The following is a 13,100-nucleotide window of genomic DNA, read 5'->3' as shown; positions in this document are numbered from 1 at the left end:
GGTATCTTTGGGATATGGATCTAATAAGTAGTATTGCCAGGACAAAGGGTGACAGTTTAATAGCCCTTTGGTTATGGTTCCATATTGTTCTCCATAATACAACTCCACATTAATGTTAATGTACATTAATGTATTTACTTTATTTCACTGATCAACCACTTCATTTCTTATCCAGTATCAGACTGTTTTGAAGATTATTATTTTGTAGAATAGTTGGAAATCCAGTACTGCTAGACCACTTTGCTTAAGTTTTTCTTTTAACATATTCTTTTGATGTTCTTGACAATTTGTTCTTCAAGATGAATTTTGTTATTATTTTTCCTAGCTCTATAAAGTTATTCTTTGATAGTTTGATGAGACGTTCTGTGCTTTATTCAAAGTAAAGTAATTTAGGCAGCATTGCCATTTTGATTATGTTGGCCACTATCTTCTCATTAGCAATAATTTTTCTCAGTAGCCTAGTTCACTTTTTGGATGATTTTTTTTTTGTAGTTGTGTTCATATAGTTCCTTTGTGTGGGGTAATTAGACTCTCAAGTATTTTATACTGTCTGCAGTTATTTTAAATGAAAATTTTCTTTCTATCCTGTCCTGTTGGGTTTTGTTTTTAATATACAGAAATGCTAATTACTTATGTATACTTATATATTACATATATATGTATATTCTGAAATTTTGTTAAAGTTGTTGTTTTGGTTAGAATTTTGGAAAAATTTCTCAGATTCTCTATAAATATCATTAATATCATCTATCTAAGGGAATGCCAAGGTCCTTTTTCTGTGCTGGTCCAGCCTAAAGATAATCTGGATTCAGACAATACTTGATTTATTATTTATGTTCTGCCATTTACTATCGCTCAAATCTTTTCTTTTGGGGCTTCGATTTTATAAAGTTGTAAGAAGAACTTTGCAAATCTTAGGTAAGCTACCTAATTTCGTATTTAACCTAGCTCGGACAACTAATTCATTTTTAGACGTTTTCCTCAGATAAAAATACATTTTTGCTGTGTAGGCAAACTGCATTCTCAGTGCCTCAGGAAATTCACTATCAGTTATAATAAAGTTACAGGACTTTACTGATAAATGGAATTCGACACCAGAATTTTCGACAATAACGACAGGTCCAGTTTAAACAGTACAATTTCAGAAAAATTCTTACGCGTCCTAATATAAGTCTCTGCAGGTATCTTGAAGCTAAGGGAAGAAAGAAGGTAACACTATACCTAGCCTTCAGAAGTAGTTTGTAGTGAAAGGAAGTGACATCATAATGGGCGGGTTAGGCTTTGCTGGGGAGTAAGCTGAATAACCCGGAACAGACTAAGGGGGAAAGGAGGAGCAGTAGCGTCCCTTGGCCTTGGTGCAGTTGGGAGTGGTAAAGGGTGGCCAGAGGGGCGGGGTCTGGCTTGTAAACAGACAGTATGGCGGCGACCGGTGGTCTAGGTGTCCTCCAGGGTTGCGGCGTCCGCTTGGTGGCTGCCTACTTTGCCCGGTTGGGTCAGGGGTTGGTGACAGGGGGGTCGGGGCAGCGCATGTGGTTAACATCTGAGCGTCGCTGCTGGGCTTCTGTGAGTGCGGGGTCAGGCCTCAGCAGGAGTTATGGTTCGGAAGCAAAAGGCGATGAGGAGCTAAGAGTCCGTTACCTGGAGGAGGAGAACAAAGGTGACACCGGGCACACAGGGCTTCCGGGGCTCACGGGGCCTGGCTGGAAGGGGAGGGGGGAGCAGCATCCCTTCAGACCCTTGGGAGAAGGTCCTTTGACCTCAGCCGAAAAGCATCACCCTCGCTCGCTCCCTTCTGGGCTCTCGCCTCTGTCTCCTCTCCCCTGTCCATAACAAAAATGTGGATGACTCAGGAATTGGCCTTTGATATTAATGCGTCTTTGTATCAGAGAATCTGAGGGATTTTCAAGCAAAATGGGGTATGAGAAACATGGCAGGTACATGAATTTACGTGATTTAGAGTGTTTTAAAGTTGGAAGAGATTTTACGCAGGTAAAATTACTACGAGATAATTGTGAGCCTATTTCTAACTTGGTAGTCAATTCCCACGATCACAAATTCATCTTGCTGTTATTTTCTTATTTTCCTTTCTTGTCCTTCGGATAATGGATTTTATTACTTTTTATGTCCTCCCCTGCAAATAAGTGCTATTGATGCCTTTATGTTTGGAGGGTTCAAAATCATTGATTAGTGTTGGCTAATTTTTTTGAATTTATTTTGATGTTATAGATGAATGCTAATTTTTAGACCTGGCAGACACAGAAGAAGCTTCTGTGAACTTGTCATCAGGAGAGATATGACTGTGACTACTTGTACTCCCCTCACACTCAGTTTTTTTCACCTGTATAAATAGGAATAATAATTCCTATCCAACTGACTAGATAGGGTTATTGTAAGGATCAAATAAGAGAATATAAAACACTTTGCAAACTGATTAAGTGAGAATTGTTTTGAGGATGGCAGAGATGTGAGTATATAGGCAATAGAAAAGCAGCTGAAATGTATGTATAGATTGAAAATTAGATGATGGGATAATAGAGGGGGCAAACTGCTGGAGAAAACAGGTTACATGGGGATCACTTGTACATAGAGAGAGGTCATTAATTTGTCAATGAGAACCACCTCTTCATATGGTACGGAGTAAAGTATGAACCTGGTAGAATCCATTTGAGTAATGTTTACTAGAGGATAAGTTTGAGGAGGTATGAAAACATATGGGAAATGTGTTGTAGTGAATAGGATGGTAAACTAATTAAAGATGTGTAAAAAGCATTGCCTTGCCATAGTGAGGGCCCATTTTATAGTTATGTAACAGATTTGTAGTGGATCCAGTTGGTGATTTTTCTCTAGTTTAGCTGACAACATATGACAGCATATGAGGAATGAAGGCAGCCATTAGGGAATAATCCAAGGCTTGAGAGGCTTTGTAATTAACCACCTTACTTTTTGTTGGAGGAGAGGAGAGTAAGATAATGAATTGGGAAGTTAAGTTAGTTTTATCTTTTACTGAAATAAATGGGATAGAAACAGATTTGATTTGAGAAAATCAGAAAAATTTATAGTTTTCTTGTATTAATAGATTTCTTTGCTCTTCTTATCTACCCTTTTAATAATAATCACATGCAAATTTAGTGCCATATTGTTATAAAGTATTTTCACACATATCTTTGATAGAATTACAATATTCCTCTACCTCATTGTAGCTGAGAAGTGACTCTAGGTTCTTAAAAACTCTGCTAGTGGAATGCATGATCTGGCAGGATCCACCAAGCTCTAGTTTTCAAGGCTAGACCCGATTACAAACTATGTATTTCTGTTATCCATGAACTAATCTAGCAGAATCACTACTTAAAAGGAGATAACCAAGTTAAGAATTTCTAGCACAAAAGTCCATGAAGATTGGCCTACTTAAATTGAGGGAGGAAGAGAACCTTCAATTATTCATAAAGAATTTTTATGCTAGTAGACAAGGGAAATGATATAAACATTAAATCAGGAGTTAAGCAAGGAATTTTATAAAAATCACTAAAATACTCTTGGAAGAAAAAGAGGTAGAAATGTGGGTCAGATAATATTGTATAGTTACTTTTAGTCATGATTTGTTCACCTTAGAGGGATTGATTTTTGGATACATACCCTACAAGAAGGTCATATGTAGTAGGTATCTGTCCTAAACCTTGATCTTTCCAATCTTTTTGTAAGTGACTTAAAAACTTATATTATGCTTATAAAATTTGGAATATTTATAAAACTGAGACATTAGCTATTTTGTTTAATGATTAAATCAACCATGATTCAAAAAATATGGTAGTGAAGGACAAGAGCTAATACACTTCAGTTTAAAATGGATAAAATGTTATTTCAAGGATCTGTAATTCTATGTGGATACTTAAAAAAAAGCTTTTCTTATGAACTTAATTATCAACATATATATGGACATTTTAATGTACAAAGAACAAAAAAAGATTATATAAGAAAAAGTGAGTTTCAAAATTTGTTTTTTAAAATGTATGTTAAATTTAACGTTGTATTAACAAAACTGCCCTGCTTGACTGTGACCTTTTCTTATATTTTCTGCTCTGTTTTGAATATTTTCATTGATTGTGCATTTTTAAGGGGGAAAGGGACTCTTACTACCCACCAAATCTGTCCCCCTAAAGTGATATCCTTTTTTTTATAAAAAATAATTGTCAATCAAAAGAAATTCACGTTCACTGCATCTTCCTCTGTACCATATATGTGGATGTTCTTTTCATTGATGCATAGTACCTTGCACATAGTTGTTGTTTAGTCATTTTTCAGTCATTTCTGGACTCATTGTGACTCCATTTGAGATTTTCTTGGCAAAGAAAACTAGAGTGTTTTTTTCATTTTCTTCAGCTTATTTTATATATGAGGAAACTGAGGCAAACAGGGTTAAGTAACTTTCCCTGGGTCACATAGCTAGTAAGGTGAGATTTCAAGTCAGGTCTTCCTGACTCCAGGTGGATGCTCTTATCTACTGTTCCATGCACACAGTAGGTGCACATATATGTTTGCTGAATTGAAAACATTACAAGCCTTTTCTATACCTTACTATAGTAGGGTGCTGTATCCCTGGGGGGATAGATTCCAAGACCTATGGATGGCTGAAACCACAGATATAGGTGAATACCTGCTGATCATATATATATATATATATATATATATATATATATATATACTCTTGCCAATTCCTCCTCCTTGTCTCAACCTTCTATGGTGTGCAGCCCCCCTAAAAACCTAAAAAGTAAAAGTGAAAGCCTAGGAGCCTGTAGCAGAAGACAAACTGCTGCCTCCGAACTTATGACTCTCTGTACTTGATCTTTGATAATTGAAATCAAGGAAAGCTAAACCATGGATAAGGAGACCCTACTGTATGTAATTTTCAAGATAAGCTGTGATTGTAAAGTTTTTTACCAAATAGCCAACCTGGTCAGGAAGAATCTGGCACTACTGAACAACAAAAAGCCAAACCAGTGAGAACTTGAAATTTAGGTAAATTGATTTCAACAAGAAAAGAGAATTTATTGATCCTGTACTCATAATTTCAGAAAACAACTGAAAAATACAAAATACAAAAGCCCTTGGGATAACTTAGCTAAACAGTTCACATGAAATATACTTTTAATTTTAGTTGAATGCACCCTCAACATTATTCAGCAGTATGACATAGTAAATCTAGAAAGGTAGATTGGAACAAGAGTTTGCATTTTATTTTAGAAGTAATAGGAATTCACCAAAGATTTTTGTGTAAGGAATGATAAATCAAACCTGTGCCCTGAAAGATTATTTTGGCAGCTTTGAAGAGGACTTACTGGTGAGGGGAGAGCCCAGAGATGGTTTAAGAGATGTTAAGGAGATGAAATAATGAAATTTGATTAATGATTGGCAATGGCAGGGTAGGGAAGGAGGTGAGAGAGGAAATATTCTAGGGCACTGTTGGTGAAGATGTGGCATGTGTGCCTCGGCATGCTAGAGGGGACTGCCCCATTCCCCCTCTCCACCACTCTTGGGGACAATATTTACATACCATCTCCTACCATTACCACCCCACCCCCCAGCCTAGCAGATGAATGCGAGAGCACTTCCTCCTTTTGCTCTCTGGGGTAATCGGGAAGAGCAGTTTGGGCACACAATCTCTAAAAGGTTTGCCAATGCTGTCTTAGTATGACTATGGTTGTGAACCTTTGTGACTTAGGAGGATAGTGGTGCCCTCAACAAAAAAAGAGAAATTTGGAGGACATTAGATTTAGAAGAGATGTCGAGTCATGGTATTGGTACACTATATTTGAGATGCATGATTATTGAATATATGGGAGTAGATGAGATAATCAAGGGAGAGAGTATAGAGAGGAAAGAGAATTCAGGATAGAGCTTTGAAAAAAATATTCAGTTATGAAGTAGGAGAAGGATGATAATTCAATAAATAAATGGTCGGAGTAGTTAGGGTGGTTCATTGGATAGAGTGCCAGGCTTAGAAAGGGGAGATTCTGACATTTCCTACCTGTGTGATTATGGGTAAATCACTTGACCACAGTTGTCTAAACCTTACTGCTCTTCTGCCTTGGAACCAATACTTAGTATTAATTCTAAGACAGAGGTAAAGGTTGGAAAAAAAGGAAAAGGAATGTTCAGGCAGGAGGAGAACAAGAGATAATGCCATGTGATCCAAGGGAAGAGAGAATACAGAAGAATTTAATTCAACAAACATTTATTAAATAGCTAACAGGTACATTAGTATTATTTTAAGATACAAAGATAAAAATAATGTATAGTATGGCTTCCTTATCTGAGGTTTCAGTTATCTATAGGCAATCCAAAGAACTGGAAGTCCACCCTTGAAGCACTGGAAATCTGTTATATACAAATATACACATATAAACATATATATATGTGTGTATTCATAAATACATTACATATATATAATGGTAAACTAATGATTCTAGCTATACATATATATGCTTATTTATACATATATAACCATATATAATGGTAAACTAACTGGGAGATAGAGATGGAGGGATGTATTTTAGGTATGGAAGACAAATTGTACAGTGGTCTGTATGAATAATGGCAAGAAGTCCAGGTTAACTTGAAGATTAGGTGAATTAATAATAAGCCTGGAAAGGTAGAAAGGTAAACTGAAGCCAAATTGTAAAGAACTTAAATGCCAAAAAGCAATGAAAAAAAATTCAATCCTGGAAGTAATTGGGGGCAATGACAAAGTCATAATTTAGGAATATTACTTTTGTAGCTATGTAGGATGGATTAGAGAGGGAAGAGACAAGAAAAGGAAGTAAGGTATTTCTAGTTGTCCAAGTAATACGGGGATGATCTATAACAGTGGTTCCCAAACTTTTTTGGCCTACTGCCCCTTTTCCAGGAAAAATGTTACTTAGCCCCCTGGAAATTAATTAAAAATTTTTTTTAATAGTAATTAATAGAAAAGATAAATGCACCTTTGGCCATCACCACCCCCTTGGATCGTTGCAGCACCCACCAGGGGGCTGTAGTTCCCACTTTGGGAATCACTGATCTATAATGAGTCTACTGAAATTGAAATGTCTAGGGGCCATTCATTTTCACATCCAATAGATTATTCATGATATAGGACTGGTACTTAAGAGAGACCATAGGCCAGGTCAAAAAGGTATGGGAATCATCCGTATAGACATGTTGAATTCATTGAGACAGTATATAGGAAGAAGAGGCTTCAGGGAAGAATCTTGGGTTGTTACACATTTAGGAGACCATACATATGAATGATCATCCAGTAAAAAGGATGGAGAAAGAATAGTTAACCAGCTGGGAGGATGAACATAGGAGAATTTTGTCTTGAAAACCTAGAGAAGTGAGAGTATTCAAGAGAGGTTGGTCAGCAGCAGCAAATGTTTCAGAGAGACCATTGTAGAAGAAAAACGATGCAGACAGACATTAATTTTAGAGAACCAGTAATGAAGCTTGACTGTACATCTCCTAATTGAGTGATATTGGACTTTACCTAATACAGAACAAAGGCTAAAGGGGAAATTACAATAATTTGGGGGTAAGAGGGAAAGAAAAGAGAAAGAAAACAACAAAATGATTGATAGACACATTGACAAAACACCAATTAGGAGACCTTTGGCATAAGAGTTTACATTCAGAATAAGCATGTTCAACCCCCTTCAGTTCAGTTCATTATATCCTGATGTTCACTCTAGATCTTTTGATGCAGTGTGTAGTTTCCACAGGCTTTCTTATGGCACCTTCTCCAAAAGATCTGCTTTATTGATTTGGGGTATTGGTGAGTTTCTTTTCCTAAAATTTCTCCAAAACATTTCAACCTTTGGATTTTAGTATAATTATACAGTCCCCCTGGAGGAGGGTGTTGACCATCACTAGAATCACCCTGGGATACATGGCTGAGTTATGAGGTATATGAATCAATTGTCAAAAGAAAACCAATATACCCACCTGTCCCCAAACCCAAATAAAAAAAGCAAAAATTAAATTCGGGATAAAAAAATAAAATATTGAAATCTTATGTGTATAAAATTATGATTAAAAAACCCGTAACAGGTCCTTGAATCGCCAGCAAGGCTCAGTTAAAGTGATTTATGTCCCACAAGCCTGTAGGACAATTGCAGCAATATAGCATTTACCCAATGGCAGCCAGGACTACAGAAAATGGCCATGCTATAAGAGAGAAGGGACTAGATTTTGAGGTAAAAGGGAAGTATGATTCCCTGATCTGATTTACCTTCATTCTAAGGAATTGGAGAGCCAAAATGAAAGCCAAACTAAGGTACTTGTAGGAAATCTGGCACAATGGAGTCCTGTTTCTGAAATTGTCAGACGGCTGCTTCCTCAAACCTCAAAACAAATCCTTTGTCTTGGCGCAGATCCTCATCAATCCCACAAGGATTATTGGCCTCCTTGATCTTGTGCTTCTCGGCACTGTGTAATGGCTCTTTTGTGATCCTTTCTTCTGAAATCAGATACAATTATTTGTAAAAGTTCCATAATATTTAACAATCAATGGCAAGTTTCTATAGTCTAAAGCTTTGGGGTATGCATTGGTATTAGGGCTAATACATATTGTAAACTTATCCTTCAAGATCAAAAACATTAATACTGATTCTGTGTACTTCAAGTACAAAAAAAAAAAAGAAAAAACAAATATCCTATTGCAAATGTAAAGAATAACAACAATAACAAAAAATAATAAATTCATAGTTCACATTCCATGTGACAATGTGTTAGCCAACAGGGGCACAACACAAAGGTTTCTCACACAAAAATGAGATCTATTTCTTTTTTAACTTGGCCATGATCCACAGTGTGTGTACATGATTTTTTTTACCAGGTACCAACTTCTTTTTTTTTTTTAAACAGTAGTACAACAACTAATGCAGATTCTAAGAAGTACCAAAATTCCCTAAATCGTAAGAGCCTATTTGATGACAACTGCAAACAAACCCGTTCCTTGTAGTCATGAGAGGTTCTACCAGCTATCATTAGGATTTACATGAGTCTCTATAGTCACTTGCTATGTGTCATTTAAAAGCCTTTGAAGCTCATGGATATTCGTCACAAGTTCTCCAGATCTAGCCAATCTATCAACCTCAACTGAGATATTTTTAACAGAATCTATTACTGCCATCATTCCAAAATTTGGCAGGAGAGCCCAGAAAAACCACTGTACTGTTGATGACCTTTTGGGTCTAAAACGTACCATTCTGGTGGAAGGGTAGAGTAAGCTAAAGAGTTACTAATATAAAACCATCCACAAGTCACCAAGCCCCATGGGAAATTCTCCCTCCTCCCAGATGAGACTGTAACAGCTTTAAAAGACACGTATTTAATGTGGAGATGGGGGATACAATAATGAAAATCACTTCTGATGTCCTATCCAATACATTTTTATAAATGTGGAGGTGAGGAAGACAATAGCACTTTGTCACTCGTACTTACTACAACTAACTGGACCCTTTCCTCTTGTTACAAGTCAAAGGTAGGTGAATGATCAGTCAGAGGTAGTGGTGCTCCTAGATATCTAAACATCACTTCTAAAGACCTGTTAAAATCACTTAAGGTTTTTAGCTCATTAAATTCTCCAAAGGTTACCAATATAAGTTGTAACCAGTTTGATAGAGTCTACCCATCATCATCAGTGGGACAATTAACAAAGGCAAAAGTAGCAAAAGACCATTTAGGCAACATGTGACCTCCTTGTGTTGCAGGCTATGGTAATATCTTGTTACTGTAGACTGGAATTGTTGCCCATGACAAGACAGTTTGCCCAATTTGTCTATGAACTTTTATAATGGTATTACTTCCAGGCCAGAGGGTACAAATAAAGACAGTGTAACAGAACGAATAGCCAAAACACAGTAACTGAAAGTGACATAGTGTAATGGAATGTTAAAGATTAGATTAATATGTGAACTTAAAAACAAACTTAAATCTTAAACAACCAGCAAATACAGTATATATAACAGGATACAGTCACTTAGTGACAATACAAGGGTACCCATTTTATATGTGAGCAATGGATCCAAGAGTTCTTTTCTCCAATTTTGATAGCTGTTGGAGTGGTTAACAGGAAATTAAATACATCTTGTATTTAGAATTGCATTATGTAAGAGGTAAAAATTATAGTTGGACTGAATATTTAAGAGTTTTGGTTGCCAGGAATTGATTACCTAATTCCAAAATTAAAGACTCAAGTCAGGATAAGTTTTATGGTAGTTTATTTACAAATAGGAAGAGTGAAGGTAGGGAAAATGAGAGAGAGAGAGAGAGAGAGAGAGAGAGAGAGAGAGAGAGAGAGAGAGAGAGTGAGTGAGAGAGTGTGAGTTTGAATTTTACTCCAGCCATGTCCGAAGGCCTGAACTAGACAGGGCTTCAGAGGCCCCAGCAAAGGGGGGCACAGAGGTTAATTAAACAAGGCTTCTAACCACGAGGCTTCTTCCAAGGCAGGAAGGCCTCTTTGGAGGCTAGCCTTCAGAAAAGCCAAAGAAAAGGCACTCAGCCTTTCACTCACCCACATGACAATTCAAAGGGAAGCAGTCTGAGGTCTCAAACCTGAGCTCCTCCAAGGCCAGGTTCAAAGGGCAAAATCTTCCTCATAGAAAGTTAACCATCATATTTAAAAGATCGTTCTTTGTATCACTTCCTGCGTCCATCCTCCAGTTCTATGTGGACAAATGGCAGCCTCAACCGTCTTTCGGACTGCCCATGTCACTCACTAGCACGTGTGGGGTATAGACCTCTCTTCCCCCCCCCACACACACTTAATTCTAAGTTGGGCAGGGTGCACATATTCCTGGTTGCTAAAGTCTAAAGAGTGAATACGGGTGAGCTCATTCTATCTTCACAATCCCCTGATGATCTTTGGGAGACTAGTCTCCCCAAATGATCATTTTACATAATAAGTTACAGAGACTTCTTGTAAGGGACAGAATGTAAGGGGTTAAGATTAAAAGAGTTGGACTAAATTTATCAGAGTGTGGTCACCAGGAATGATTGCTTAATTCCAAATGACTTTTTAGCAACTTATTTATAAAATAGAGGAAAAAGAGTGAAAGTAGAGAAATGAGGAAGAGGGCAGAGTAAGAAATCTAGCTTAACGAACTAAACTATTGCTCAAGCCCTGGCTTTACTCAGGCATGGCTCCAGAAGCCCTAGCCAGAGGGCCTAAGGGTGAATTAACAAGGGTTTTATCCATGAGGCCTCCTCCCAGATGAGGGGCCCCTCTGGAGGCTAGCACCTCTCAGAACAAACCAAGGAAGTGAGTCAGCCTTTTTCACTCTCCCATGTGGTAGTCCTAATAGAAAGCAGTCCTCAGCTGGACCTCCAGGGTCCAGTTCAAGGCAAACACTTTCCTCACAGGAAGTTCTTGCCACTTGTAAAAACCATTCCTTTCGTCACTTCCTGTGCCTTCCATTTTATGGGTATCAGTTACAGCTAAAGCTTTGCTTAGGATTGCCCAGGGAGCAGTCAGTTGATTCTGATTCGTCACTCACTATCGCATATGTGGGCCACAGACCTCCCCTACTTAAGGATAATTAGGGTGTGCACACTTTTGGTGATTAAATCTAAAAAATGGGCAGGGGAGAGTTAATCCCATCTTCACTTTCTATATTATGGGGAGGGGAACAAACTGAAACAGTCAAGATCAATAAGGCAATGGGGTCTGAAAAGGCTTCAAATTCACCTCCAGACTTTTTGAGGTCCCTTCCCCTACCGAGAACTATCATTCTAGATTCCTTTGTTCACACCTCTGGAGTCCCCCATATTGAGGGGGGTTCCCACACTGAGTACAGATGTTTTGATGTGAGTTTTTATTTGCCCCATTTGAATTACTATTCTTCCCATTACTGTTGTTATTCCTCAAGCTTCTATTTCTTTTTTCCTGATTCCTCTTCCTATAATTCATAATTATGTGGTCCACATTTCCACAAAAATAACATGTTTAGTGGTTGCTTCATGGATTCCTGTAAGAGAGCTATGACCTTTCCCTAGTTTGCTTTTCCAACTGTTTCAGTTAAAGCTTTTATTTCCTACCTTAATGTCTCCACTAAATCAGTGTTCTCTTTATGTCTCAAAATTGTAAACTGCCACTCTTTTTAATTCCTTGAGGTCCATATTAGATCAGTTTGGACAGTAAGAAAATACTTCTTAACCACCTTACAACCTTTTTTTACAAATTGTATCCTGATTTGTCTAATATCTCTTTCCCTTGAAAGGTCTACGTTCACATATCTGCCTCCCAGCTCAATAAGTCTAAACAAAATAATAAAATAATAATAAAAAAGTCATAAACTGAGAGGGGTTTTCTTTATCTTCCTGCTTTAGATTTTCAAATTTAGTCCATGGGCCAAGCCTGTCAAAATAAGCTCTCATTGCTTTTAGCAGTGCATTCCTAGCCTGACATAGTTGTAAGTAATCTTGATCTGAATTTGGGTCCCATTTGGAATCTTCAAGTTGGCCAAAGGATTGCTCCATCTCCTTGGGCCTGATTAACAAGTGAAAGAATCTCATTTCTTTCCCTTTTCATTAGCAGGACGTGGAGCAAACTTTCCATGTCAAGCCACGTGGGATTATAAGTGTGGTAAATGCTTTCAATCTTTTTTATGACTACAATGAGCTTATTTTCAAAGGAAAGGATTTTTTCCCCTCTGAATCTCTCAATGTCTTATGGAGAGAAAGGTGTATGATGTTTAATGTTCACTCAGTCCCCTCGTTTATTATAAGTTGGAACATCCCTTAGAGGGAATAGGCCTTTATTTGAATTGTCTGTGATTTCTGCTCCTTGACTTGTTCTTTGGGTTGTTTGGGTTGTAGTGGAGCCGGTAGCAGAAGAGGGAGGAGTGGGTGAGCTGGGAGGGAGGGGTTGGTTAGGAGGTGAGGGTCTTGGAGGAGAGAGGGGAGGAGTTTGGGGTGGAGAAGAGAGGAGGAGACATGGTCAGGTTGAGGAAGGACTGGGGGTGGGGCTGAGGTTGGGGAAGAGAGGAGGGAGGAAAGGTAGGAGGAGAGGGGAGATGAGTTGGGCAGAGGAAGAAGCAGGGTGAAGGGAGATTGAATAGGGGCTGAGA

The 13,100-nt window shown here is 37.9% G+C and overlaps 1 protein-coding gene across 1 annotated transcript in view; it reads left to right on the top strand.

Moving 5' to 3' along the window:
• The first annotated feature begins 1,416 nt into the window (after positions 1 to 1,416).
• AUH (AU RNA binding methylglutaconyl-CoA hydratase) overlaps positions 1,417 to 13,100 on the top strand; it is a 204,839-nt gene continuing 193,155 nt past the window's right edge. Inside the window, exon 1 of the mRNA XM_044662349.1 lies at positions 1,417 to 1,657. Within this exon, the coding sequence (XP_044518284.1) occupies positions 1,417 to 1,657 (241 nt within the window). The remainder of the gene's footprint in view (positions 1,658 to 13,100) is intronic.

The sequence above is a fragment of the Gracilinanus agilis genome, chromosome 1 (assembly GCF_016433145.1).
Source record: "Gracilinanus agilis isolate LMUSP501 chromosome 1, AgileGrace, whole genome shotgun sequence".
NCBI classification, from domain to species: domain Eukaryota; kingdom Metazoa; phylum Chordata; class Mammalia; order Didelphimorphia; family Didelphidae; genus Gracilinanus; species Gracilinanus agilis.
This window is presented reverse-complemented; position numbering and strand designations above follow the sequence as displayed.